This window comes from Montipora capricornis, chromosome 3 (assembly GCF_036669925.1).
Source record: "Montipora capricornis isolate CH-2021 chromosome 3, ASM3666992v2, whole genome shotgun sequence".
Classification (NCBI taxonomy): Eukaryota; Metazoa; Cnidaria; class Anthozoa; order Scleractinia; family Acroporidae; genus Montipora; species Montipora capricornis.
Window position 1 is genome coordinate 54,706,259 of NC_090885.1, and position 25,000 is coordinate 54,731,258.

A 25,000-nucleotide genomic window follows, 5' to 3' on the forward strand; every position below is an offset into this window, starting at 1 on the left:
TACCCCCAAAAAACATCAAGGTAAAAAGGGGGGTGTTTGAAAAATATGAACACTGTCAAGGGGGGTACCTTTAATAATGAAAACAAAAATAGTCATTAACCAACGTAACACAATTTAACAAAATATAATATTCAAGTGTGTAAAATGGGTTGACAGGACGTGCACGAAAAAACTCAAGGTATGTCACCTTGCAAAATTTTGAGGAAAAGACAATTTTTCCCGCAGATTTTATGTCCGGTTTACGCCGTATTTTCACTTCCGGTTGCGCGCAATATTTAATTCATTCAGCTGACCCGTGCTGTTATGGCGTGTTATGGAGTGTGTAGGTTACGCGCGTGCGCGCAGCTAAAAACCCTTTCGAGCTTCGAGCCTCCTTAATTTGTTTTACTCATTCTTCTGACTTCTGCAGCGTGTATTGGTTTGTGGCCATGAGGTAGGTTGGGGGGGGGGGGGGGGTGTGGCTCTCAAGGGGGTTCCTGAAAATGTTAAATGCAGAGAGTAGGGGTCCTCCAAAATTCTTAGATAGTAGATGGTTTCTCATCATTCCCCCCCACCCCCCACACCCCCAAACAAGTTTTTGTGAACTCTTCTAGTGTACTCTCTTGCGAAAAAATTAAAACACTACCTTTCAACGGGGCCAGAGAGAAAGAGAGAATATCAGCAGTTTTCGTAAAACCGCAACTAAAAGACAAAAAATCTCTAAAGTGGTACGTAGGATTGAGTTCCGGTAAAATTCCGACTGTCTCCTCGAGTTGATGGCAATGCCAATAAAATCGATTCTAAAACAAACTTCCCGCGATTTGCGTCACGTGACTATTTGGCTTGTTGGCCGTATTGTTTGTCACAGTTGTGGATGGACTTTCGTAAAAAAACTTCACGTACAAATGGGGTCCACTTAAGCATTGATTTTCCATCTTACCTTTCCGCCTTTACCCATTAAAGGCATTTCGTAAATTTTACACTCAAGCTTCCCTCGGCATTTGTTTTGAGGTTCACTGGTCGCGTGCACCGTTCAGTCATTGGTCGCGTGCACATCAGACTGCTCGATTGAGTGTAAACAATTGGAACAACTCCCGTTACTACATGCTTTGTAGAGTACCAGTCCAAGATACGCTCCTCTCTATCATTAAGAGTTGCTCACATACAAATGCCAGATGTTTCCATCACATTGTCGATTCAAAGCAACATTTTGTTCGACACTCTTCAGAATTTCTCTGAATTACCTCACTAGGATTGTTTTAATTGAATGTTTGATTACTGAAGTCCTCAGTGCCACTTTAAAACAAACGCAACGAGGAAACCTGCACGTCGCAAGGGCCACTTTGACTCACTTAAAGAGTCAACAAGTAGAATATACTAATTCCGCTGTTCATTCGTTAAGGACATTCGTACGAGGTTTGGTATCAACAAAAATGGCACGATCAAAGGTCATGAGTCTTATGGGGCAGAAAAAAAGCTTGAATGTGAGTTCAACGATCGCTAACAGAACAAAAATCACCGGAATAAGTGAAAAAAGTACGATAATTGTAGAACAGGAACTTAATTTCGGTATCTCAAAAACTGTTTCGTTTATCCGTCATGCAAAAAATTGTTTTGCCCGTTACATTGTATGTGTCAATTGTCCAGTTATCCTTTTTCCCTCAAAAGCTTATTAAACAGGGCCTCTTTTAGCGCGCTGGAAACATTTAATGACGCCCGCTCGTATGTCATTTTGAAAGCAATGTTATTCATGCTTCAACATATATCCGTGGTCTAAAGAAAAACGCGAATGTGTGACAGTCCAGTCTTCAAATCTATTTTAATTGGCGTTGATGTCGCTTTATAGTATATTATAATGATAACAAGAAAGCATGCTATGTTACTAGGTTCCTGAAAAATTGAAAGAAAAAATTACCTAAACGAGCTACTAAATGAATTTAATTGTAAATGAATGACTCCCTTGCATATAAAAAAGTAAATAAAACTAAATGAATATGTCATTCTAAACAGACAATACAGTCAATACATATTCGCGTATTTCTCTTCGTCAAACCAAAAACATACCTTGTGGCTTCAACTTGAAATCAAGCAGTCCGTGATTTTCAAACTGTCTTGCGATTTGCGGACCGAATTCCTTGACGTTCAACTCAATGAAATCATCGACAAGTAAGACAGCTTTAGTTTCTTTGAGATTATTGATGCGTTCTTTCCCCGCCGTTTCCCGCTATAATAACAGTTTTTGAGAACTGGCTGAGATCCTGTGACATGCACATTACGTTCACGCGCAAAGAAATCACGTAGTCTTGTGTAAAAGAAATAATGTAAATCTTAGTTATAAAGTGCGAGATAAAGATAAAATACAATTTGTTCTTCCATGTCAAAAAGTGTAAGATTGTGCAGTTCCGTGGATCATTGTTGTGAATACGGTTTTTCATCATGATAGCCCTTTGTGACGATTGCCAATCGTATTCCGTCGAATAAGTAGTCTGTACAGTTCAACTCGTATATCATGAATTTGTCCGCACTCTTTTTTATAAGGAAGTCTAATTTTGTACCTGAAAACTAACGTTCTTATTTGTTTGCGATGTTTCTAAAGTTACGTGGTATTCAGTCGATAAATCAAAGCGGACGTGACCAGTGGCCTGCTCAGCTCAAATTGCTTCGAAAACTTTTCGGTCCTGGAACGATCTGCAGTGTTCTGCAATGTTTATCTTTAACCATGTTTTCAGGGCCAGAGAAATTAAAACATTTTCAAAGTTTCACGACCGAATCGTTTCCTTTTGTAGATACAAAGCATTTTATGTCACCTGAAATACTCCCAAAAAGTTTCCGGACTTTGTTTTGTTTGCTGATGCTTGTCACGTACTTGTACGAGTTGCTCTGAATCCGTGAACAAGATCTCTTGCCAAATTATATATATTTTTTTACCTCCATTCATCCCTCTCATTGAAGAAACAATTGAACAAAATAAAGCGTTCTGGACTAAATCTATGTTCTTCCTATGTAACTAAACTTTCTTCCTTTTAAAAAGGGTTCTTACGAAAAACGTTAGCTGTTTTTTTACAGTGAGGACACTCGAACCATGAACTTTTGGGGTCGATTATTAAAACATAGTTTAGCAAATGTTTAACAAAACCGCGTTCTAAGCCATTTTCAATATTGCCAACAATCATATCTTAATATTGTCTGCTGCTGATGGTAACAAGGATTGGATTCCAGACTAGACAGCAATTTATCTACTTAAAATATACCGCTTATAAACATATTTGGAGGTCCACTGATTGTCTTAAGCCGCGGCCTAAGTTAGACTTTGTTTAAATAACTGGCCCTTGATATTTGTTTGTACATTTTTTTTAGTGACTATAGAATGTGGGCTCGTCCTTTTGACAAGAGTATTTAATGTTTTTACACTTACAAAATGCTATACATGTAACACTATACATCATAAGAAGAGGCTTTACTTCTTAGTCGTCGAAAAAAAAATGTACACAAAAATGTCAAGTGTTCATGGTTCAATTAGTGTCCTTACTGTAATGGTATTCCCGGTTCTGTTTGCGGACTTTTCCTCGTCTCAAGACCATGTTTCATGATCGTCTATGTCTGTCACAAGATTTCAAGATATCGTCCACGTGCAGTGATCGACGATAAACGATTGCTCAAATAGTCAAGGGCACCCAACGAGAATATAGTTCAAAACCACTTAAACATAGCATTGTTTACCGTATTTTAGTATTTAAACTGTAGATATAGGCTCATTTTTATCCCCTAAACATTTTTCGTCTGTTCGGATTAACTAGCTGAAAGTCTAGTCAGAAAATTATAGGGATCCAAACTTACTTTTTCGAAAATTTTAGCCAGAAAAAAGGCTCCCGAAAATTCTAGTTGACCTTTTAAGGTAAAAATCCGTTAAAAATGGGCAATTATACCATTTTTTAGATGTTCGAAAATCCTAGAACAGGCAGGCAAGCAAGAAATTCTACAACAAATGTTCCGAAAATTCTAGATCTCAAATCGTCTTCCGAACAGATATTCTCCGAAAATTGACGTTGGGTGCCCTTGAATAGTGCCACTCGGGGTTGTCAAAACTGAATATAACCGGAAGCACGTGAGCGCGAACATAAGCAATACTATGCTTTGCGCGCATAGAACACATGGCAATTAAAATCATACAAGCTATGTGGAAGAGAAATACTCCTTGCATCGAAATCAGTCAAGAACGAATAAATGAGTTCCGGGAAAGGTGACGAGGACATGATTCCATCTTAGTAAAGACACAGAAACTTGAAACTCGAGTTAAGTAACCATTTTTAACGTCGGTAACTCATAACAGTAATTCAACTGACAAACGCGCTCATTTTACTCCCCCTTCTCCATCAGTGTTCCGTTTTAGGGGTATTTAAAGCTACTTAGCTACACAGAAAGGGAAGAAGTCGAAAGAAGGATGCAAGATCCGGGAATCGAACTCACGACCTCTTGCACCAAGGCCGCGCACTAACTTACTGTGCCATCCAACTAAATTTGACAACCATTCACAGTTATGTGTAACTGTTTACCGTAAAATCGCACAGTTGCGAGGCCAGGCGGTGTAAAACGTACACTGGAGACCAAAGTGCAGATTAATGATCAAATGAAGACTGAGTGGTAAAAAATCTAATCTCTTTTGCAAATGTTAATCTTAAGCCTCATTACGCTAGAGAACAGGATTTGGGTTGTTTCTGGCCGCAATATGCATCTTAGGGTGGCCGCTTGCGAGACCACTCTTATCTGCCAGCTTGTGTAGCGGAAAAATGTTAACTAAAGGACACTTTGTGAGCTGACTAGCTTTTCGAGCCTTCATTCGTTCTGCTAAGTCGACACTAACGCTCACAATTGAAATCTCTCTTACGGTGGTTTATTTACCTTTATTTTATGAACGGGAATGTGTTATCACGGGGAACTAAAACACGCGTTGCATATCACGACGAACCGTTCGAATGTAGTGGCAATTCATTCGCGAACCTAATGGTGTACACTGTATTTTTGGTATGTAACACGAGTGGTCACATTGAGCAATGACGTCACGATTCCAGCCCAGTATTTGCATTAAGGCCTGCGTTTCAGTTCGAGGTCGGAGAGGACGCTCAGTGATTCCCTCGTTACCGCGGCTTCGCCACTTAATTTCCACCCGCAAAGGAAAAAAATAACCTATGGCACCCAGTGTACTCGAAGATGTCAATTTTATGTTCTCGAGGCTAACCCTATGTTAGCATCGGCAAGGAGTGCAAGTACCAGAACAAGTACAACTTGTATTCGTTCTCGAGTAGTGCTGTGCTCGATGTATTTCATCCGCGGAGTCAGTCAGGGCAGGAGAAAAGGCGACGGAAGTTTGGTCAGTCTAGAGTTAAATGAGAGACCCACCGCAATCAACTGAAACACTGTGAATAGACGCTACCTACTGGGATCAGCATTAGGGCCGCTACAATTCAAGTGTCACTGCTTCCTACATGTGGAATATTTTTTTCAAAGAATACTGAATTTTTGACTAAAGGTTTCGATTATTCAATAAGGTAATTAAAAAAAAAAATCAAGATTGCCAAAACAGTGGAAAAGCAACGAACCAGAGTAGTTTAATGCTCGAAGATTATTACCCAAAGAAAACATATAAAACAACCAATAATAACCGAACGTTCCCAACAGTATAAAGCAAACTACCCATCAGCATTGTAAAGAGCATACAATTTAACGAAACAAATTGTGTTTATAGGTACAATGAACAGAACTTGAAATTCTGTGCTTATAAAGAATCACGCTCATCTCGATGGGAGTGCCGCCTGGCACTAAGGTTTGCATCACATGAGAGTAACACAAGGTTCGCAGCCAATCACTGGTTAGGCCTTAATGGCTCAAGCAATAGTAGATAATTAGGATGCGGTGACCTGTCGGAAACGCATGATATTAGCCTCTGAGACAATCCACCTTCATAACAGCGCTGACAGTCCGCTACGCAAAAGGCGCCTAATATCTATCAAGGAGGGAGTGAACGTTTTAACACCAGGGCAGTGACAAGATCGCATTTCTCACATTCCCGACAGGAGAATGCTGACATTTTCAGCGTATTCTTTACTCTGCGGACCAACCCCTGCCAGCTTTACAGGTTTCAATGTCGGGTGCGCCGGTGTCCACTCTCTCGGACAGTACAAGTCATTGAGGCACAGCCAGATCAAGTCTGGTTCCACTGATGCAAAATCTTTGAATGTTTCTAAAGCCACCTGAAAAACAGAAAAAAGAAGTGACAGCAAAGTAGAAGTTGCCTTCCTCTCCAAAGTAACATTCTTCAATAAATATCTACATTTGAAGTACGGGTTATAAACGAAAGGTGGAAAGTGATCCTCGCATTTAACTGGACAATTTAAGCAACTATCTATTTTTAGTATCTCCCAACTTGTGGACTAAAACAAATCGTTCATTTTAATTGGCTTCACTACAAGAGGACTATAGTAATAGTCCTCCAGTAGCGAAAAGCGTGACGCTTTCTTTCGTTTTATTCCGAAATCAATATTTCTTCAACTTGCATTTGCTAACTTTATTATTGCATTTTCTGTCCGACCAGTTGGGTTATACTAAAACAATTAGACCCTTCTCCCTCAAGGGCCCCGGGTCAATAGCTCATTGAGCTTTGCCTCATGGACTTGACAGCAAGTCAGTTGGGTCGTGGGTTTGATTCCCGTTGGGGTCACCTGGCTTTTCATGGTGTCTATAAATACTGAGGCAGTTGCTTAAATTGTCCAGTTAAGTGCGAGGAATTTTCTTTTATTTTTTTGTTCAGTTTCTGTCAGAGCTTCGAGGAATTTTGCACTTACATACAGTTCGAGAATCAACATTCTGTTGTTTTCATCACTGTGAAAAAATTAGGCCGCGTTCACACAGTACAATTGTAAAACTGAAAATAACTCTTAAATTACGAAGTGCGGGCTGTTTGCTGTAAAGAGGCTTAACTTCTCTCGAGATTGCTTGAATGGGATCTACCAGGAGCTAATGAGCTCCTGGATCTACTAATACACCTTGGTGGCTTTGAGTTATGACAAGGCGGTATAGGTATCCAGCGAATGTTCCAACGTTCGCACAAATAAGACATTCGCTAAAATTTCGACATCTGATGGCTGTCACCGATGGGATTAGGAATCGAGTTCCTTCGACGCCCGCAATCGAAGGCTCTGAGAGCCAACTCAGTCACGCGTGTAGCAATCACTTAGGTGGTTCCGACGCTCACTTAAGTATAACAACAACCAGCTTGCTTGCAATCCTGACAAGATTCTAGCGGATTGTCATGTTACGACGTTTTCTTGTGTGACCCATTTTCCAGAGAATTCGAGTAGAAAGACGCCCATACTACCAACAACTTAGTCCGCAAAAAGGCAAAGTCGTACACGATCAACAAGTGCACGTAGCTTACACCTGTTTTAGAAGCATGAAGTGACTGAGATTATTGCCACTCCCCCCCCCCCCCCCAACCCCATACCCCATGAGATGTCACTCCATCGTAGTGTTACTTCATGAATGGAATTTGACAAGAAGACTGAACGACGACTAAACCAGTTTTAAAATGTTTGTACGGTTAGCGTGGCTCCATGTTATTAAGGGAACTCCTAATGGGACGAATTTTTAGGCCGTCAAAAATTGGACTGGTAGCGTGTGAACGTAGTATTACTTCGAGCGCTATGACGGCGGTACCCATTGATACACCCACGTGAAGATGGACAGTGTGGAGCAAAGTTTCTTGCCTAAGTTAACAAGTTAAACGCGACGTTTGAATGAATGTCGTACCTAATTCATTTGCGTAACGATAGCTAAACTTACAGTAACTCCTTGAAGCGACAGGTGCTTCAAACGTTGCGCTAACGTCCATCTTAACTTCATGAATTGAATTTGACAAGAAGATTGAACGACGATTAAACCAGTTTTAAAATGTTTTTAATTTTAGCGTGGCTCCGTGTTATTAAGGGAACGCCTTAAGGAACGAATTTTTAACCGGTCAAAAATTGGACTGGTACCGTGTGAACGTAGTTTAAGCTGCCAATTGGCGAGGGTAGATCAAGCAAGCGATTTTGAGAAAGGCTTCGGTGCCATGCATCACCAAAGCACTTAATGTGTCTTGCCCCAAGAATAGTGAAACGTGAGGCAAATCAAAATCGCCTCGTTCGTTACCAACCTCTTGCAATTCCTTAGGTTGTCGAGCGCTAAGATACTGACAACACACCCAAACCGCTGGACTGAGATTTGTATCACTGATCTCCAACTGCCTGCACAGGATACCCAAGCTTCTCAAGACAGTTAACTGCAGCTTGAAGGTCTGGGACTGAGAGTAAAGAGGGCCTGTCTTGATGCTGACTTGAGATTGCTTATCTAAGAACTTGACTAGAGAGGGGAGGGCATCCTTAATGACACGGCGTTGCATAAAGGTGCCTGATGCTCCGGCCATTGTACAAAGAACATTAACAGCTTTGATTGCAACCACCTAAATGAACAAGATTGGATGCAAGAAAATCAACAAGACTTGCATTCACTTGAATGCAAAAGAAAAATGAATTGAAAGATCATGTACAATATTTCCACCAAAAAGAATATCAAAACATTCGCATGTCCGAATTTCAGTCGTCTTGGTAGTGTTCCAACCTCAAAGGAAGCACACCCAGACCCCCTGTCAACACAACACAACGTCATCTGTGGCAGGAGTGAAAAGCTGTAGTGCCAAGATTTCCTTCCGTGAGTAAAGTCTTTTTTTGTCCATAGATACGACCACATTTTAACGATTTTTGCTACGACTTTTGCCTCAGTTTACACAGACACATAAACATAACGATGTTCACACGATGTTCATGAGCTGGTAGAAATGGACAGGTCACACTATTTAATAACTTACTGAATATTTACGGGAACCACACAACCTTACACTTTGGCCTCCTGGCTGTTCTTTAGTTAAACCCAAAAATTATATTGGTATGACTGTCACGAACTCGACAGGCAACAAGGAAAACATTACTTGTTCATCATCAGTAAATCTCTTGATCATTGGTGGCCATATTCGATGAATCAAAGGGAGAAGTTGATCTTCTGATTGGCTGATGGCTTGGACACCTGCTTCAATAGTGTCCAGCACTACAAGACGCAGCAATGGAGACTTTGATGACAAAAAATGGGAACATTTTTCCAACACCTGTACACACACAACATCAAATTAGTCATCTAATAATGTTAACACAAATGTTAACACAATATCCTTTTGTTTCTAATAATATATATGCAAAAATTTCTCGATTCTGATTGGCTGAGAAATACAGTTCCACGGTGCAGAAAAGACGTAATTCAGTGCAAAAAGTGGAAACAAACCAAGCATTCTGATTGGTCAACGATAAAAAAGGCCTTAGAGAGCCAATCAAATGCGAGCTCCGGATGAGATAATTTTTGCGTGATTGCACGCGTTTCTTATATACATTGACGTCACTAACTCTTTTCTGATTGGCCGAAAGCGTACAGTGAATTTTCGAAATCAGCGCCTGAGACGCCATCAAGCTGCAGATTATACAATAATCATGTCAAGGACACTCAAGGTCATGGGTAATCATCCCATGTATGACCGCGGTGCATGATTCCTGAATCATGTCAACTTCGCGCGCTTTCTGTTGCTTGCCGTCAGTGAAGAAGCAAAAATATGACTTCGAGGTTTGTTTTCTTCAGTTAGGCTTATTTATTGCTATTTACTTTCTCAACCAGCTTTTTTCAATTTTTCACATATTGTCTAAGGCTTAGAATTTTTTGTCAATCGAATTATATGCCGCTGAATGGTATATGTTTACACGCTTAGAAATAAATTATCACTTCCACTCACTGTCGTGACATTGTTTTTTTTTTTCGTTCAGTGTATACTGAAAAAAATATTAGATTCGGTTTTTGTGATATCCAGAATAATCAAGGTCTCGGTAAGGGATATCAGCCGATGCCGATAACCCCTACCTCCACCATCCAAAAGAAGTCGAAAACAATGCCTATGCAGAATATTTTTTTTTGGGGGGGGGGGGGGGGGTAAAAGAGGTGTATTACGGGATTTGTGCAAGTGGTGAAGCCGCGACAAAGCATTACTAAACCTTGACGCACCTACTACCTCATCGCAAAATAGAAAGACCACGAGCTCTTAGACCACCTCAAGTCGGAGCCCTATTTCTTTCGCCTTCAAAAAGTAAGCGTAGTCATATACGGTGAGGAGGGGTGACAACATCACAATTCTGGAAAAAGGTCAATCGAACGCACCCTAAATCCGATGTATCTTTCCAAAATATAATCTCTTTGGTAAAAGCAATAATAGTTGGTTTCATATTACTACGGACAACTTGGGCAGTTGAAATATATTAAAAATAGAGGCACTTTGTGACTTTAGTAAACTAAAATTGAACATTTAATGTTGCTGTTCCAAGTCTCAAAAATTGCTGTATTGATTTTTCTTACGTTTTGATGTTTTGATTGGCATTGATGAGATTTCTTACAGCCTATAAAGTCTGTCCTTGTTTTGTTCTTTTTTCGCCCTGGAAATATCTTTTACGAGTTCCCTTTCCGCGTTGCTTTTTGTTGGTCGCCATCTTGGATTTATCAGTCGAGAAGAACAGAGAATGAAGTGATCCCTTTTGTTGTGAGTCTTTGTTTTTAAATTCAATGGTCTAGTCACTAAAACAAATTCCAGGTAAGTTGACAGGGTCTTTAGTTTTCTTTAAGGTGGCAACCTTCTTGTCCCCGCCTTCCTTCCTACAGTGGAAGCCTTTGGACATATCCCAGGTACCCAACCTCCATTTAGCAATGCCATTGTCAATAATACCCCACGCGCATCTAACATCATATTACCCCTGTAGAAAACACATTGTACCAACCTGTGTAACATACTGCACATGTCTGGGAATTTCAGGTTTTCTGTCAGGCTCAAAAGTTTCCCCATCTCCACTCTCTTTGGGCTCTGTCATTCCTTCTTCTTGTTCTTGTTCATCTGCATCGAGGTATCCCAATGATAGTTGCTTTCGTTTATGATAATCTAAGAAAAACTGTCGTATATCCTCTGCAGACGGATTTTCTGCCTCAATGTCTTGTGGAATTTGCTGTTTGACCTGATATTTGGGTAAAGAATAAAATCCTGTGACATGTAAATGAAATGTAAGTCGTTTTCTTGTGCCCGAATGGCCTCATTTTCTGGTAAAGCAGACATAACTTAAGCCAATCAAAGGATAGCTTCATATCAGAACACTTGAATAACCACTTATTTTTCCTTAGCAGAAGAACAGACGGTCTGTAACTATTAAGAAAAAAGCAGCTTTATGTTGTCCAGTCAATTGGGTAGGTTGCCATTAGTTTTGATTAAAGTGCAAAACCTCTGGCAGAATGCATGGCCATTATTTGTCTTTAAAACAGTGATATCACGACCCAAGATGCCAAACACTACCAAAGAAAAACGTGCAACGGAAACAGCAACGGCGATCGTCGGTCAACATTCGTGGGTAAAAGTGCACTGTTACCCACGAATGATTTTGCACTGTTGCCCACTCAGAGAGTGTTTTGGGGGAAAATATTCAGCTATATAACAAGACTGATTATTTGTCAATGCATTGTAAACATATCAGATGATTATTTTGGTGATATTACTATAGATGTAAAACATAACTTCAAAAAAGGTTCTATTCGTTGAGACACACATGTACACTGTGTAGTACAGCTTGAATCACCAGACATCATACAAATGTATTATGCTTTAATTTCAAATTTTGTGACCAAAAAAATCTTGATAAATGCCATGACAACTTGCCCCTCCCAAGGGTATCTAAGTATTTAAGTACTGCACCTCAGGTTTGCCATCCTCAGTTCCACATTCTTTAACTGGCACTGGAAACCACTTTTTGATCATTTGGACCAGCACATTCAACACTTTCATTAACAAGTACATAAGGTCATCAGGATAAAGATCAATAACAGAAAATATTTCCATGAGTGTGTCCTCAATGATAAACAGAATATCTGCGTTACTGTACTGTATCATCACTTTCAAAACGCAGGGCGCTCTGTGATTCATAAACACATACTTGAAATCAAGTGATATTGCATTCACCAGGTAGTCGGCATTTCTCGCTATGAGCTCATCCACTGACTTGTAATCACAACTTTGGCAAATTTTAGCCAGAGTTTCATATGCAGAGCAGCTTATGGCTGCATTATCGTTGCCCAGTTTTGCCATTAATGGGAACAAAACTCTCATTAAGAATGGCTCAAATTGTGATGAGCAAACCTTTGAAAACAGCCCAATTGCTTCAAGTAGCAAACAAGTGAGCTGAACATTGCTATTTAAGACTTCAAAGGGTAAGGTTTTCAATTTCTTGGTTTCTTTTTTCCCCAGGAGGAGATCGTGAGGATCTGATGACAGGTTTTTGTGCAGCATTGGAGGATTAGAGGTGACAAGGTTCCAGTTGGCATCAGAAATGTACTCCCTAATCAAAAGTTCTACAGCATTGTGCACTTCTCGCAGTTTTTCACTGTCTTTTCCAACTGCACTGTCAGCATTTCCAAACCCTGTCAAAGACAATAAAATGAATTTGTTCATTTTCATTTTTGAGATTCTGCAGTCTCCACCTTCCTTGCATTTCAGCAAAGTAGTGACATTTAAATGAAATGAATGATTGTGTAGTTTAAGCGCAGGTTCAAGATGAATGACAGAAGTGATCCTCAAACTCAGTTGGAGAATTTAAGCAATTTATCATATGGCCCATACAGCCCCGCGCGCGCTTTCATTGCAAAACTATTGGCCAAATCGCTGTATGAGGACTGTATGCATTACCGCTAGAAGTGCCGGAAAAAGCCATATGGCCCTACTAGGAACACATACTGCTCCATGCGATGCAATTTTTGGGGGATCTCGTCGCTTTTAAACATCCAAGTAATTTACAGCCAGAAAAGCAAATGCAAAACATATTAGATACATTTTCGGTGCAGATTTTTGTTTTTTATTTTGTCCTAACTTCATCTTCTGAGTGCTCTTATATAGTGTAAAGAGCCCACCCATATTATAATATTCTTATTGACTGAATTTAGGTTGGGCCAGACAGGAAAATATTTGGCCCTCGGTCATGGTGCACGGACCTTGCTGCACTCGGGCTGTACACCATGACCTCGAGCCAAATATTTTCCTGTCCAGCCTAATTAATTATTATAATTATTATTGTCTCTTTTTTCAGGTGGCCCAAACTGCATTTGACCTCTGTGATGCCAGTGCAATGCTCTACCGAATGAATTATGAAGCTACAGAACAGTTGGGAGCAGGTCAATTTGTTGGGCTCATTAATTTTGTTTCCGTGAAGGACTCCATGATGGACCTGGTCCCACCTACGTGGCTTCATAGCTCAGTCGGTAGAACATTGCACTGGCATCGCAGAGGTTATGGGTCCAAATCCTGTTGAAGCCACTTGAATTTTTCAGGTGCCCAGGTGACTATAAAGTGACAATTGTTTAAATTGTCCAGATAAGTGCAAAGATCTTTTCTCTCAATTAGCAATATATGAAATATCAGATATTTGAACCATGGATTGAACAAGTTAAAAAGATCATCACAGTTCAAAGATGAAAAAGTCCAGGTTTGAACAGGTTTCACACCCATGCGTTTGAATCTTTCTAACTCTCATTTCATGTTCATTCCCCAGTTCACACGTATGAAATTAAGCTAAGAAAATAATTTCATTCACCTTTTACACATTAGATCTTGAACTCGCAATGGACCAGTTCCCAGTTAGCTTGATAACTTAGTGGCTAACCCATTGACTCCTTGGAATGGGATTTTACTCTGGGCGCGTTCTCTTGGTACGATTCCAGAAAAGGAATAAAAGGAATAGACGGTATTCCTGTTCTTTTGGGACCTATTCCGTTTTCAGAATTAACGAAATACTATTCCACTCATTCTGCCCCTGATAGCTGAATGAACAGAATGACCGGAATACAGTTCATTTGGAATAGGCAGAATATGCGTTCTTTTAGGAATTCAAAGTTTTGGTGGGAAAATTGAATAGAATAGCGATCCAAAGTTTCTACCGTAGATGTGGGCATGTGGCCTCTGTTCTGTTTGTTTACCAGTGCTAGAACAAAAAGAGCTGTTGTGTTATTTTTAAAAAAGTGCCCTTGCCCGTCAAAAGAAATGAGGTTGGCATTATTATTGGTTTGTACAAAACCACAAACCTTTTTTCAAACAAGTCAAAATCAATATGAAGAGCGTATGGGAACGCATTTGCACTATGCAAAGCACTCACAAGTACAAAAAATTCTTCTTAAGCAAATGAAGCAGTATTCTGTAATTTCTAATCTGGAATGAAAATAGCCAGGATACTCCCAAAAGAATGCACCCTCTGTCTAACGCCAAACAATTTTACTTGTCAATGAGGGTGGTCCAGGGCGTTTCAGATGTCAGTGGGTTAAAGCAGTGCCGCAAAATCCCACAGTCACGGGTTCAAATCCAGTTCAAGTCTGGACTTTCTCAGGCTTGCTTGCAACTGCTTAAATAATGCTAATTTAATGGTGATGATTCTTCTAATTTTCATTTCAATAAAATTACTAATTCCACTACTAAGTGCCAATTACAATTAATATTACAGTCAGTGGAACCTCCCCTTTGGGACACCTCTATTAAGGGGTCACCTCCATTCAATCTTTGACTCCAACCCAACCTCTACTCAGGGGACACTGAGGGTGTCCCTTGAATGGATGTTCCACTCTATTAGATCGGTGCTGCAGAAATTTACCCACTACTTTTTGGGGCTAAAGAGTATGCTGATAGAACCATTTCCTTTCCTTTTATTTATGGCTGGGTTCCTAATCATGGGAGCCCCTGGATTTCTTATTTATCTAACCATTTACACGTCGCACTCATCAGTGCAGTTGTAAACCTATACTGGGCCACTGTTGATAAAATATTTATGCAAAACTACTGTATTCTAAATACTAATAACTCTTTCCTTTTCTTCACTGACCCTATGTAGCAAGGCCAATCTTATATACTGTATGTAGTATTTTGACTGACTGTTCGCTTTCAGTGATTCTATTTCCGTTTTAATGAAAGCTTCCTGCCAGCCAACACTCTTTGCTTTCTACATACACCTCTTCACAGACTGTAAATAACCACAGAAAGCACTCTTCTCATTGGCCCATGTGGCATTAATCATAATTATACCCTACACACCTGTACTTGTAGATAACCTGGACTGTTAGATGAGCCACACCCCAAGTTAAAAAGCTCATTAGATTTGGAAAAAAACGCTCTGACGAAAATTCCTACCAAAGTTATTTCATTCTGTGAACGTATTGGGTTAAAATAACATGTGCGTGACCTTGGATGAATCATTCAATTTACAGTCTACACTGTAAAATTAAAATAAGACTCACTGGTAACCCTCCAAATTGTACAGAATATGATTGTCAACTTATTTAGAAGCAAGACTGCTTTTCCAAGAGAACTCTTTCCCCAGCATATTTTCAGTGAAAGCTGTTTAAGTTTGTAATCTTGACAGCTTCATTCATTTATGTACTAATTGCTTAGTAACCAGGCATTTTGTTAGAAGACAGATTTTTCCTGGAAGCCATTCATTGCCTGTGGAAGGGAGGTCAATAATAATGTTTACCAGCAAAGTTGTAAACAACAGAGAAACAGTGGGCAGTTTACCACACAGGCTGTCAACAATTATCCATGATATTTTCCTGCTTGTGGTTGATGGATCTCTGGGTTTGGGTGATCAAAGAAATTTACTGATTTCTTCCGAGATGTTCTCGTAGATAAGCCACATCCAAAGTTTCAGGCAAAAGTTTACAGCAAAACAATGCGCCTTATCTACTGGTGTTTACTGTACTTGTATATAAAGGAATGCCACCTCTCAGTCACAAACCTTTGGCTTATTCAAAGACTATTACTTTTACCTTTCAAGACATTTGACTCTTCACTGAGTGCCCTCTTTGAGGAACCAAGCACAATCTCATTCAGAATATAAACAGCCTGCTTCCGGTAAAGCTTGGATTCATGGAACAAGTCAAGAAAGTGGTCAGTTAGCAGGGCAACATTGCCATAGTAACCCAGAGCATTACATATTTGGTTAACAGCCGCTTTAACTTTCTTATCTGTGAAATGCTTGAAGCGGTACTTTGGGTATTGACTTTCAGCAAACTGGCTTGCAGGAAATGACATTGGATTCTCCCCTTTTGTTTCGGATGGCAGTACTGCTGTTTCAGACAGAGAGGGAGTTTGTTCTTCAACAATCCCAACATCACTCACATCAAACTCAAGAACCTACAACATAGTGATGAGAATCAATTGGAAAGTAAAAACAATCTATTGATCTGATCTAGAGGTTGTTGTCAACATTATATTGTTTCTGGGAGTGATAGTTCATTTGTTAAGTCATTGCTTACATCATTTACCCCCCATTCCCACTCATTTGAGGGGAGTTCAAATCACATTGGAAGTATACATGCACAGCTCAGATATACACGTAATCTGATTAAACGGCATTAACTTACAGTTTTCTGACCATGAACACGTAAAAAATTAATAATAAATGTGAATGTCACTCAATCTTTATTTACCAATAATTCTTGTAGCCTTTGACAAAGTTTATTATTATAAAGTCTTCAAGCGCAAAAATTAAATGGCATTCTTCTATAATACTAATTATTAATTTCAGGCTAATAAATACATACAATGTAGTCAGTAGTGTTTCAACAGTTTTAAGATTGAACAAATTATTTAATTAATTTAACTACTCTCAGAAAGGGGAATTACTTTAATTAGTAAAGTAATTTAAATTATAAAAATGCAAATTTCCACCACTCTACAGAAAAACAGTTGAAAAAAAAAATCAAATTCCTGAAAAAAAAATTGATTGTCTTGGCTTGAAAATGGCAGCATTGTTTCCAATAAAAATGCCACTACTCACCAAACTACCATGGTAAGTTATTTCTGCTTTTAAACTACTCGATGATCCTGGAATAAGTCTAATTAATCACACCTCATAATACCTGCACCAGAGCAAGAGACAACCTCTTAAGATGAGCTGACGAATTAAGCAAGCTGCTCAATCTGTTCCCAAGAAGGTTCAAGTAACCAAGCACAAGATTCAAGCTTTGTATTTTCTTTGAATCATCACCTATCCTCATCAACCTGGGTAGTGATGTCAGGGCAGAATGAAGGTTTTCTTCCAAGAGAGAGTTCAGGAAACTAGAACCTTGCAAAATTTGTAAAATAATACACAACACTTGAGACACTTGGATATTACTGTATATGTAAAGTCAAAACAAGTCTAATAGAAGAGAAAGCTATAACAGTAAGTTTTGTTACAAATTATAACAGGGCATTCGATTGACCCTATTTTGGAATAAGAATAAATGGAGTGTGATGATTTCAAATGATAAATGTATGTGTTGCGTTTTGAAGCAACAAGGATAATAAAGATATGTAAAATAGCATTTTAGCAGGTGTTTGACAAATTTAATGTGAATCTCGATCTGACTTCTATTACATGTATTCCTATTCCATAATACGGACCCTAAATGTGTGGTCAAGAAAGGGTGACAAGGTTGGGAAGCAGCGTTGTAAGTGTGGTAAGAACTCACTTTGAACAAGGACACCTAATGTGTGTTCTCGATCAATCGCCAGATCTGATAACATTATGGTACACTGTATGAGGACCAAGCTTGTAGGTTTTCCTCTACCCTGACATTTTTTCCAGTCACTTTGTTTCAAACACCTCTTCATGAAACCAGAATTTGACACATCTGGGTTGAGTTTCTTATAATTTTATTTCCGTCCTTGCTTTGAGAAGTTGTAGAATTTGGCTTCTGTTAATTCACTATTATTCATTTTCCCATTCAACTGTAGACGGCTTTGTGCCTTTTTTAGAAGTAAACCACTGCAATGCCAACTCTACGTGAAGTACCAAGGCTGTTGCCTAACAGGAGCCCGGTAGCCTGGGGCTCCCAAATAGCTCTGGGCACCTTAATTTTTCACAGCAACACCTTTCACTTCATATGTTGGGCTCCTAAGTTCTCAGCGTTTAGCTCTGAGTGCCCCTTTAAAATTTTCTTAGGCAGCAGCCTTGAGTACATGTACCTAGATAGGTCACTGACAAGGGGAATAATTGGTAGTAAGGCATGGAAGGAAGATAGGAAGTGGTAAAATAGATTTTTTTGTGTTCATTAGCAATCCTGCTGTTATCCTTATATTTCACAGTGAAAGTGAATAATCAAAGTGAAACTCAAATTGGCCTGTCCCTCCAGATGTGTCCATGCATGCCATTAGATACATTACAGTTCAGTGTCACGAAGTGTCCCCTTGCTCTTCCCTTCAAATTCAAAATCACTCGTATCTGGGAATGCAGACAATAATTATTTATGTCACAATGTGTCCCCTGAACTGCAGCCCTCAAGTAAAGATAACTTTAACCCTAATGAAAAAAAAAACACTAGCCTCTATGCTAATTTGCCTCATTGCTAGAAATGGGAAGTAAATGTTCAGAACCGCATGTGATGGCGATCGAAACTGGGTCTCTTTCAAATCATGATAAGTATTTCTGGACATACCAGTAAGTCTATCCCTTACCATTTCCAAGTTGTAGTGATAAATTATTCAATACATTTCTGCTGAAAGATGCCACTTGTGCATAATCATCTTCAGTCAAACCAACCAGTAAATCAACCATTATAGGTACACAGGATTGCATTGAGTTAATGCAATTGATGAGCAGTTTGTTGCACAACTTGGCAAGCGAGAGCCTAACTTTCCAGTTTGGATGAGTACATGTCATGTTTAGTCTTTCCAGAACAATTTTTAATTTTGAAGAGGTTTCACAAAACCAGTCAAAAGTTCTATTAACTCTTATGCTCTGCAGCTTATCTGGTTTTTCTGGAATTGGGTTTGAAACAGCAGCTTCTCCATTTTCCTGAAGCCTACTGGTGTGCTCTCCTTGGGCTAAAGAAACCAGTTGTGAAAAGACATCATCACTATCTGTTGCTTTGTTTGGCAAATATATGTCATTCATTACCAAAGAGAGGATGTCTCCCCACAATTCAATGGCTTGTGTCAGAACTACATGACCTTGCTTAGTATCGCCTGTGATTATACGACACAAGGAAGTTGATATTCCCGGGATGAAAGAAGCAAAGCTCATAGCCATAGAATCTTTGATTGCACTTTCCAATGCTTCCCTATCTTCTTCCTGTTGCTGGTGTAAATTCTCACCACTGTTGGAGCAGGCAAGGCAACTAAGGCAACGAAGAGCGCTCAACTTCAAGTTCCTAGCTTTCTCCTTCTCAGATAAAGCTAATAAAATACTAACGGAATGTCCAAGAATCGGGAGGGAACGAGGCGAAAAGAAGGCCCCTTTGACTATAAGAGAGGAGCTTTGAATCAGACGCGAAAGACAGTTTACAATGACAAGTTTAAGTTCTTCTGGCAAATCTGCAACATGGCCTGGACCATCTTCCCTTGAACTCAAAAGCGCAAGAAGATAATTGAACATCTCTTCAAAAGTTCCTAACTGACAAACGGACGCACTTGTCAACAGCGTCTCTATGCATCCGACAACAAGCTCTTTGACTTCGTTATTTACAGTAGCACTTTGTAACGCGAGTTTTAGCGGGAACAACACATACTCAACAAGTTGTGTCAGATGAGATGGGTCTACGCATCGTATTTTGCATTCGAGCTCCTTGATATTTGTAGGTGACGGCTCCTTTGATACTTTTATGCACAGAGGACGAAGATCTTTAAACGATTCGCTTGGATCTGGGCCCATTTTTGTGCTTAAAAAGTGTAATTTCCACAACTGTGCCCGACATAAGCCATCAAACGCACGAACACGAACAGATCCGCCATACGTCTTGGGAATCAGCAGTTATAAGGCCGACTACGATTGGTTACATTGGCGACCGGCCAATCACAGTCGACCTTGTGCAGTTTCAGACGATTCATGCTAACTGGTGGCTGGGGACATCCTCGGAGACCCAGGGTCAGTCGGGGCAGGAGAATCAGAAAGGCAACGAAAGTTTTCACCCGTTCTTGAAAACTTTCGTTGCCTTTCTGATTCTCCTGCCCCGACTGATTGCCCCTGGGTCTCCGAGGATGGGGCTGGGAGGGGAACTGGGTTGGGTGTGCATAATTACAACACAGGTCATTACTTGCAAAAAAGTTGCGGACAATTTTAATTTCGGTCCAAAAAAGTGTCCGAAAATAAAACCACCCACATTTCATTGCTACTGCGCATCCTTACAGCGCACGCAAATTCACATGCTACGTCATGCATCAAGTGCGCACGCTAAGTACCAAAATGAACAATAATAGGGCAGATGGCTATTGCTATAGCTTTGCTTGGATTTAACGATCTTAGATGTTCGGTGACCCCTACTTTTCTTGTCAGCAACAGATTTTATTTACAATTATCTCCACATTGTCCAAAAATGAACAAAAAATCAATGTGGGAAGTTAAAAAAATTTCAAGATTTTTGTCCTCGGGACATGGAATCCTGCCATCTTGCGGCTGCAAGGCGCATGAAACTATGGTCGCTAAATGCGAACTTGTTTTTTAAGGAACCTCAACAGTTAACTAAATTCACTTGATGGGTCCACTTAAAGATAGTTTGGTAGAGAACATTTCACTTCAAAGATGTAATTGCAATATTTTTGGGCTTACAGACACTGTGGCCTTATTCGCTAAAGAAGTCGGATTTTTTCAGATTTAGGGTGTTCTTCCGGGTAAGTTCTCTCCAAAACGAAGTCGGTGACCCCCCATATTTTTTACATTTCTGACACCACTAACTCATCATCATGATCTTTCAATGGTAAAATTTGCAGAAAAAAATTAATATTAGAAATATTTTTCGCGCGAACGTCCTTAAGTTTACATCCCGCCGATGCTTGACTAAATAACTGCGTAGCCACTATTGTGGACCACAGATATCATTATATGTCAAACTGGATTGAAACCAGCGAAAAATGCAGAAAGAAAGCATCTTGCAAACCGTTTTCCACCTGAACACGAAAAGCGTTGACTCAACGAGTCACAGAAAGCGCGCGAAAAATGAAGCCTCGCTTATGTTCAGGTGAGGAAAGGTTACGTTTATACAAACGTTGGCCGTGTAGCACTTATATTTTCAACAGAGTTAACTGGATACAGTGTAATGTGAAGTGCTAGAATTCTCTCCCATATGAACCATGTGAGCGTTAGCCTTACTGATGGAAATATAAGTGCTACACGGCCAACGTTTGAAAAAACGTAACCTTTCCTTGTACTTGTACGTGTCCATTGACGTGACTTTAACATCTTCGGTTCCCACGGCCTGCTCCCGTCTGACCTTGTAGCTCAGTCGGTAGAGTAGCGGTGATCCAACCCAAAGGTCGTGGGTTCAATTCCCACCCTGGTCAGAGTTTTTCTCTGTCCTTGTGTGGGCCCATTTCTATCAGTAGGGCTAACGCTCACATGGTTCATATGGGATAGAATTCTAGCACTTCGCATTACACTCTATTCAGTTAACTATGTTCAGGTGAGTTCACCAAGGTTGAGCCTGCAATCCAATCGAAAACCAGTACCTGGTCAGCGGTCAACTTCAAAAAACAGCTGACCTCGGTGAGCTTAAGCTTGAGCCCGCGATATGGTGATGTGATACTGGTCAGCGGATACCTTGTTCTGACAAGTGTCAATTAATCAAAAGATGGATGTCCAACATCAAAATGTGTGCTGCAAACTAGCATGATACTGGCGCGCGCGGAGCTCCGCTATTATTGATGTCTAGTTTATCACTTGTTAATTAAATTGATTAGTCATCCTCTTGACTTTCATTGCATTGTCTAATTAATATATTTATTTTTACATTGTTGTCTAAAGCTTATCTTAAGTTGCACTGCACATCTTGTTCTGCGGATAACACAGCGAAGGCCACGTTCGTATTTTGGTATGGTTACGAGGCTTTATGGTCAAATTCTCAAGGAAGATTTCTAAACAAAACAACGTTCAAATTTAACCATAAAGACTCATAGCCATGTATAAATATTGATATATGGAGCCGTGGCCAAAAACATTTCAAAATGGCGACCTTTCGTGCAGGAAAGCTCGCTAGTAAGAAGAATTGCCGTTTACAGAGCACAGCAGAAAAGAGCAGAATGGAAAACTTTTTAGACTCTCGCAAAAAAAAGTCACGTGAAAGCCTTGCTGATGCTTAAGTGTCATTTCAGTCCGAGAGTGAAAGTGAAACCACGCTATCGGGGAGATTAGTTGTCGAGGGGTCGAGCTCGGTTTGCTTTCAGTTTTCTCCTAAACGAGGTTGGTGACCTACTCTTTTTTGGCATAATTTAATTTTCTTACTCCTCCTCTTTGTTTTGTAAAACGTTATTACAAAACCTACGTCAGAAGAAAAAGTCACAGGGAAAAAAGTATTCGCAGCCATCACTCATGGACACAAAATTGTTTCCTTGAGATCACGTACCCAAAGAATATCTGTAGTCAGTGCTCATGACGTGTGCCTGTGTCATAAAACGAACATTAAATGATTCCTTTTGAACAATACAATACACCTATTTTGTTATTTCAAGAATTACATCAACGCTGTGCTTCCTGTTCCTGACAAACGTAGCGTGAACCGATGGAACAAACTTGTCCTCGATAGATGAAGTCGCAATGAAGATTAATTAAATGAGTAACTCGGGCAAGTTATATCTCCCAAACGAGCTCGGTGACTTAGTTTTTTAATTGCATATTTCGAGTCACCATAATGTAGGGAACAATCAAGAAAGTTTAAAGAAAATCTTAGACAACCTTCTATTACTAAGGAACCCAGGGGGGGTACTGCCATATATGAACTATATAGGTATGTGTCGCCGTGAAGGGTATGCCGGGTTTTCAAGCAGTTTACTCTAGGATAGAGTATATAAATCGTAGCCTTTCGGTCTAGAATAGGGTATCATTTTTTCACGAAACTGACCAGTCGGTTGAAGATTTTATCAAGACTAAGGAAACCAGAAACTCCCACTCAAGAATATAAAAAATTCAAATTGGCAAAGTTTAAGTTTACGTAACTCAGCCTCAAGAGCGTCAATAAATGGCTATCATGAAACACCTCTGGATATTATTAACTGTCAAGAATCGGAATTTAGACGGAAATCGGTGGGAGTTTACTCTAGTATAAGGTAGCAAAATTCAGCTGAACTAGCTCTGGTATAGGCTAAGGGTTACAGGGTCCCAGCGGCACATCCCCACCCAGACATTCCTTAGGGTCCCCCCCCCCCCCCCTGCCTGGGCTAAGCAATCACCTTATGGCGCTTTAGAAATTAATATGTGATTTTTTGCGTTCAGAATTTGTTGATTTCAGTTTAAAGTGTCCCCAGTTAGTGCTCCAGCGCTAGAACGACTACCCTGCGAGTAGAGTCTCTTTCGATCTTCCTAGATAAGTCGGGAAGAGGAAAGTAGACTCTGCTCGCCGCCTCCACATTCTTTGATTTGCCGCTCATCCAAAGAATTGGATGAGTCAGTCCAGTTTCGACTTGTCAAACCTGTTTTTTTAATTTTTGCGCATGATCAATCGCCACGCGTCATCAATATTTTGAAATTTACGACAGCGTGGCAATTTTAACTGTTAGAATTCCCATGAGTTTTTCCTATGTGTGTCGGTTACAGAAACTTGTGTTACAGAAACCTATAAATTTTTCAGTAAAAAAATGAAATGGCATTTTAAGAGTATGGACTATCTTGAGTTTCCAATGAAGTGATTCCTTGGTTGTTGTGTGTTTGCCAGAGTTGTTGGAAAATATCCCGACTGTTTGTTTTCGTTTTGTGCTTTTGTGGCTACAGGTCACGTATGACTGACAGCGAATACATTTAAATTTTTAACGCATGCTCAATGCGAAATGTGGAGGCTGCGAGCAGAGTCTACTTTCCTCTTCCCGAATTATCTAGGAAGATCGAAAGAGACTCTGCTCGCAGGGTAGAACGACTGGACACTACTTAAATAATTAAACTTCCTTTCCTTTCCTTTCCCCGAATATACGATTCTTCCTATTCTACGATTTCACATAAGACGCTCTTGAAATCATTCTCCTATTATACGATTATACCCCAAGACGCCTTAGAAATCATTTTCCGATTATATGAATTTTTGCGTTATTTTTTCGGCGGTGTATCTGTAAAATCTTGAGGGTGTAGTAAAATTATCACTTTTCACAGATGCTGTTTCAGTCTATATTCATGTTTTATAGGCGTAAATCTACTCACGCCTTGTGAGTGTCCGAAATTTGTCCGACATGAGATAAAAAAATTAAACGTCCGAAATTTTAACGTCCAAAAATTTTGTAATTCGAATGCTCTGTCAACGTATACGATTTGTAGGGGTTATATGGGAAACATGAAATGCCGAGAAAAATCGGCTAATCCTAGTTTACGGAGAAGAAAATAAATAAAATAAACCGTAACTTCACCTTGTGTCCTTGTGTCGATATGAGGTTTTCTGGGCTAGTTTTGAAATTTGCTTCTATCCTTCATTTAGTTTATTTTATTTATTTTCGTCGCTGTAAACTAGGATTAGCCGATTTTTTTCGGCATTTCATGTTTTCCACATAAACCCTACAAATCGTTACGTTAACCCCATTTACACTACAGAAAAAAACGGTAACCCCCAAGGATGAAAGCTGGCAAATGTAATTTTTACTTTAGGCAAGGCAAGGGTAAATTTCGTAGTGTAAACTATCAAAGGTTGCGTTGCCGTGCCAATTTAAGTTTCGGTTTTGAGTCCACGTTTAGAGATTGACCGGTTTTTGAAGAAATCGGTAAGGTAAGGACGAACACCGGCACCTTGCGCTTTTAAAAGAACGTGTGAACGTTCCTGCTTGCCTGGAACCGAATTTTTAACCATTCCGCGCACGTCACAACTCTAAACGCACTCTCAGAAGTGGTAGTAGTTTTAAAATGGCAGAGAAAGGCAAGTAGACTGACGAGGAGGAAGGAAG

General features: G+C 39.8%; 2 protein-coding genes across 2 annotated transcripts in view; both read right to left on the minus strand.

Moving 5' to 3' along the window:
• The window catches only part of LOC138043420 (RING finger protein 24-like), a 23,150-nt gene extending 20,723 nt beyond the window's left edge, over positions 1-2,427 (minus strand). The window contains exon 1 of the mRNA XM_068889681.1: positions 2,044-2,427. The gene's annotated coding sequence lies outside the window, so the exon portion shown is untranslated. The remainder of the gene's footprint in view (positions 1-2,043) is intronic.
• Positions 2,428-5,563: 3,136 nt separating this feature from the next.
• On the minus strand, positions 5,564-19,903 carry LOC138043421 (TELO2-interacting protein 1 homolog). The gene is made up of 8 exons (XM_068889683.1): positions 18,611-19,903; positions 17,032-17,237; positions 15,937-16,303; positions 11,834-12,555; positions 10,875-11,105; positions 8,999-9,172; positions 8,168-8,473; positions 5,564-6,227 (listed from the first exon to the last, which is right to left on the minus strand). The coding sequence occupies exons 1-8, from the start codon at positions 19,803-19,805 to the stop codon at positions 6,036-6,038; spliced, it is 3,393 nt and encodes a 1,130-aa protein (XP_068745784.1). The 5' UTR covers positions 19,806-19,903; the 3' UTR covers positions 5,564-6,035.
• Between the last annotated feature and the right edge of the window lie 5,097 nt (positions 19,904-25,000).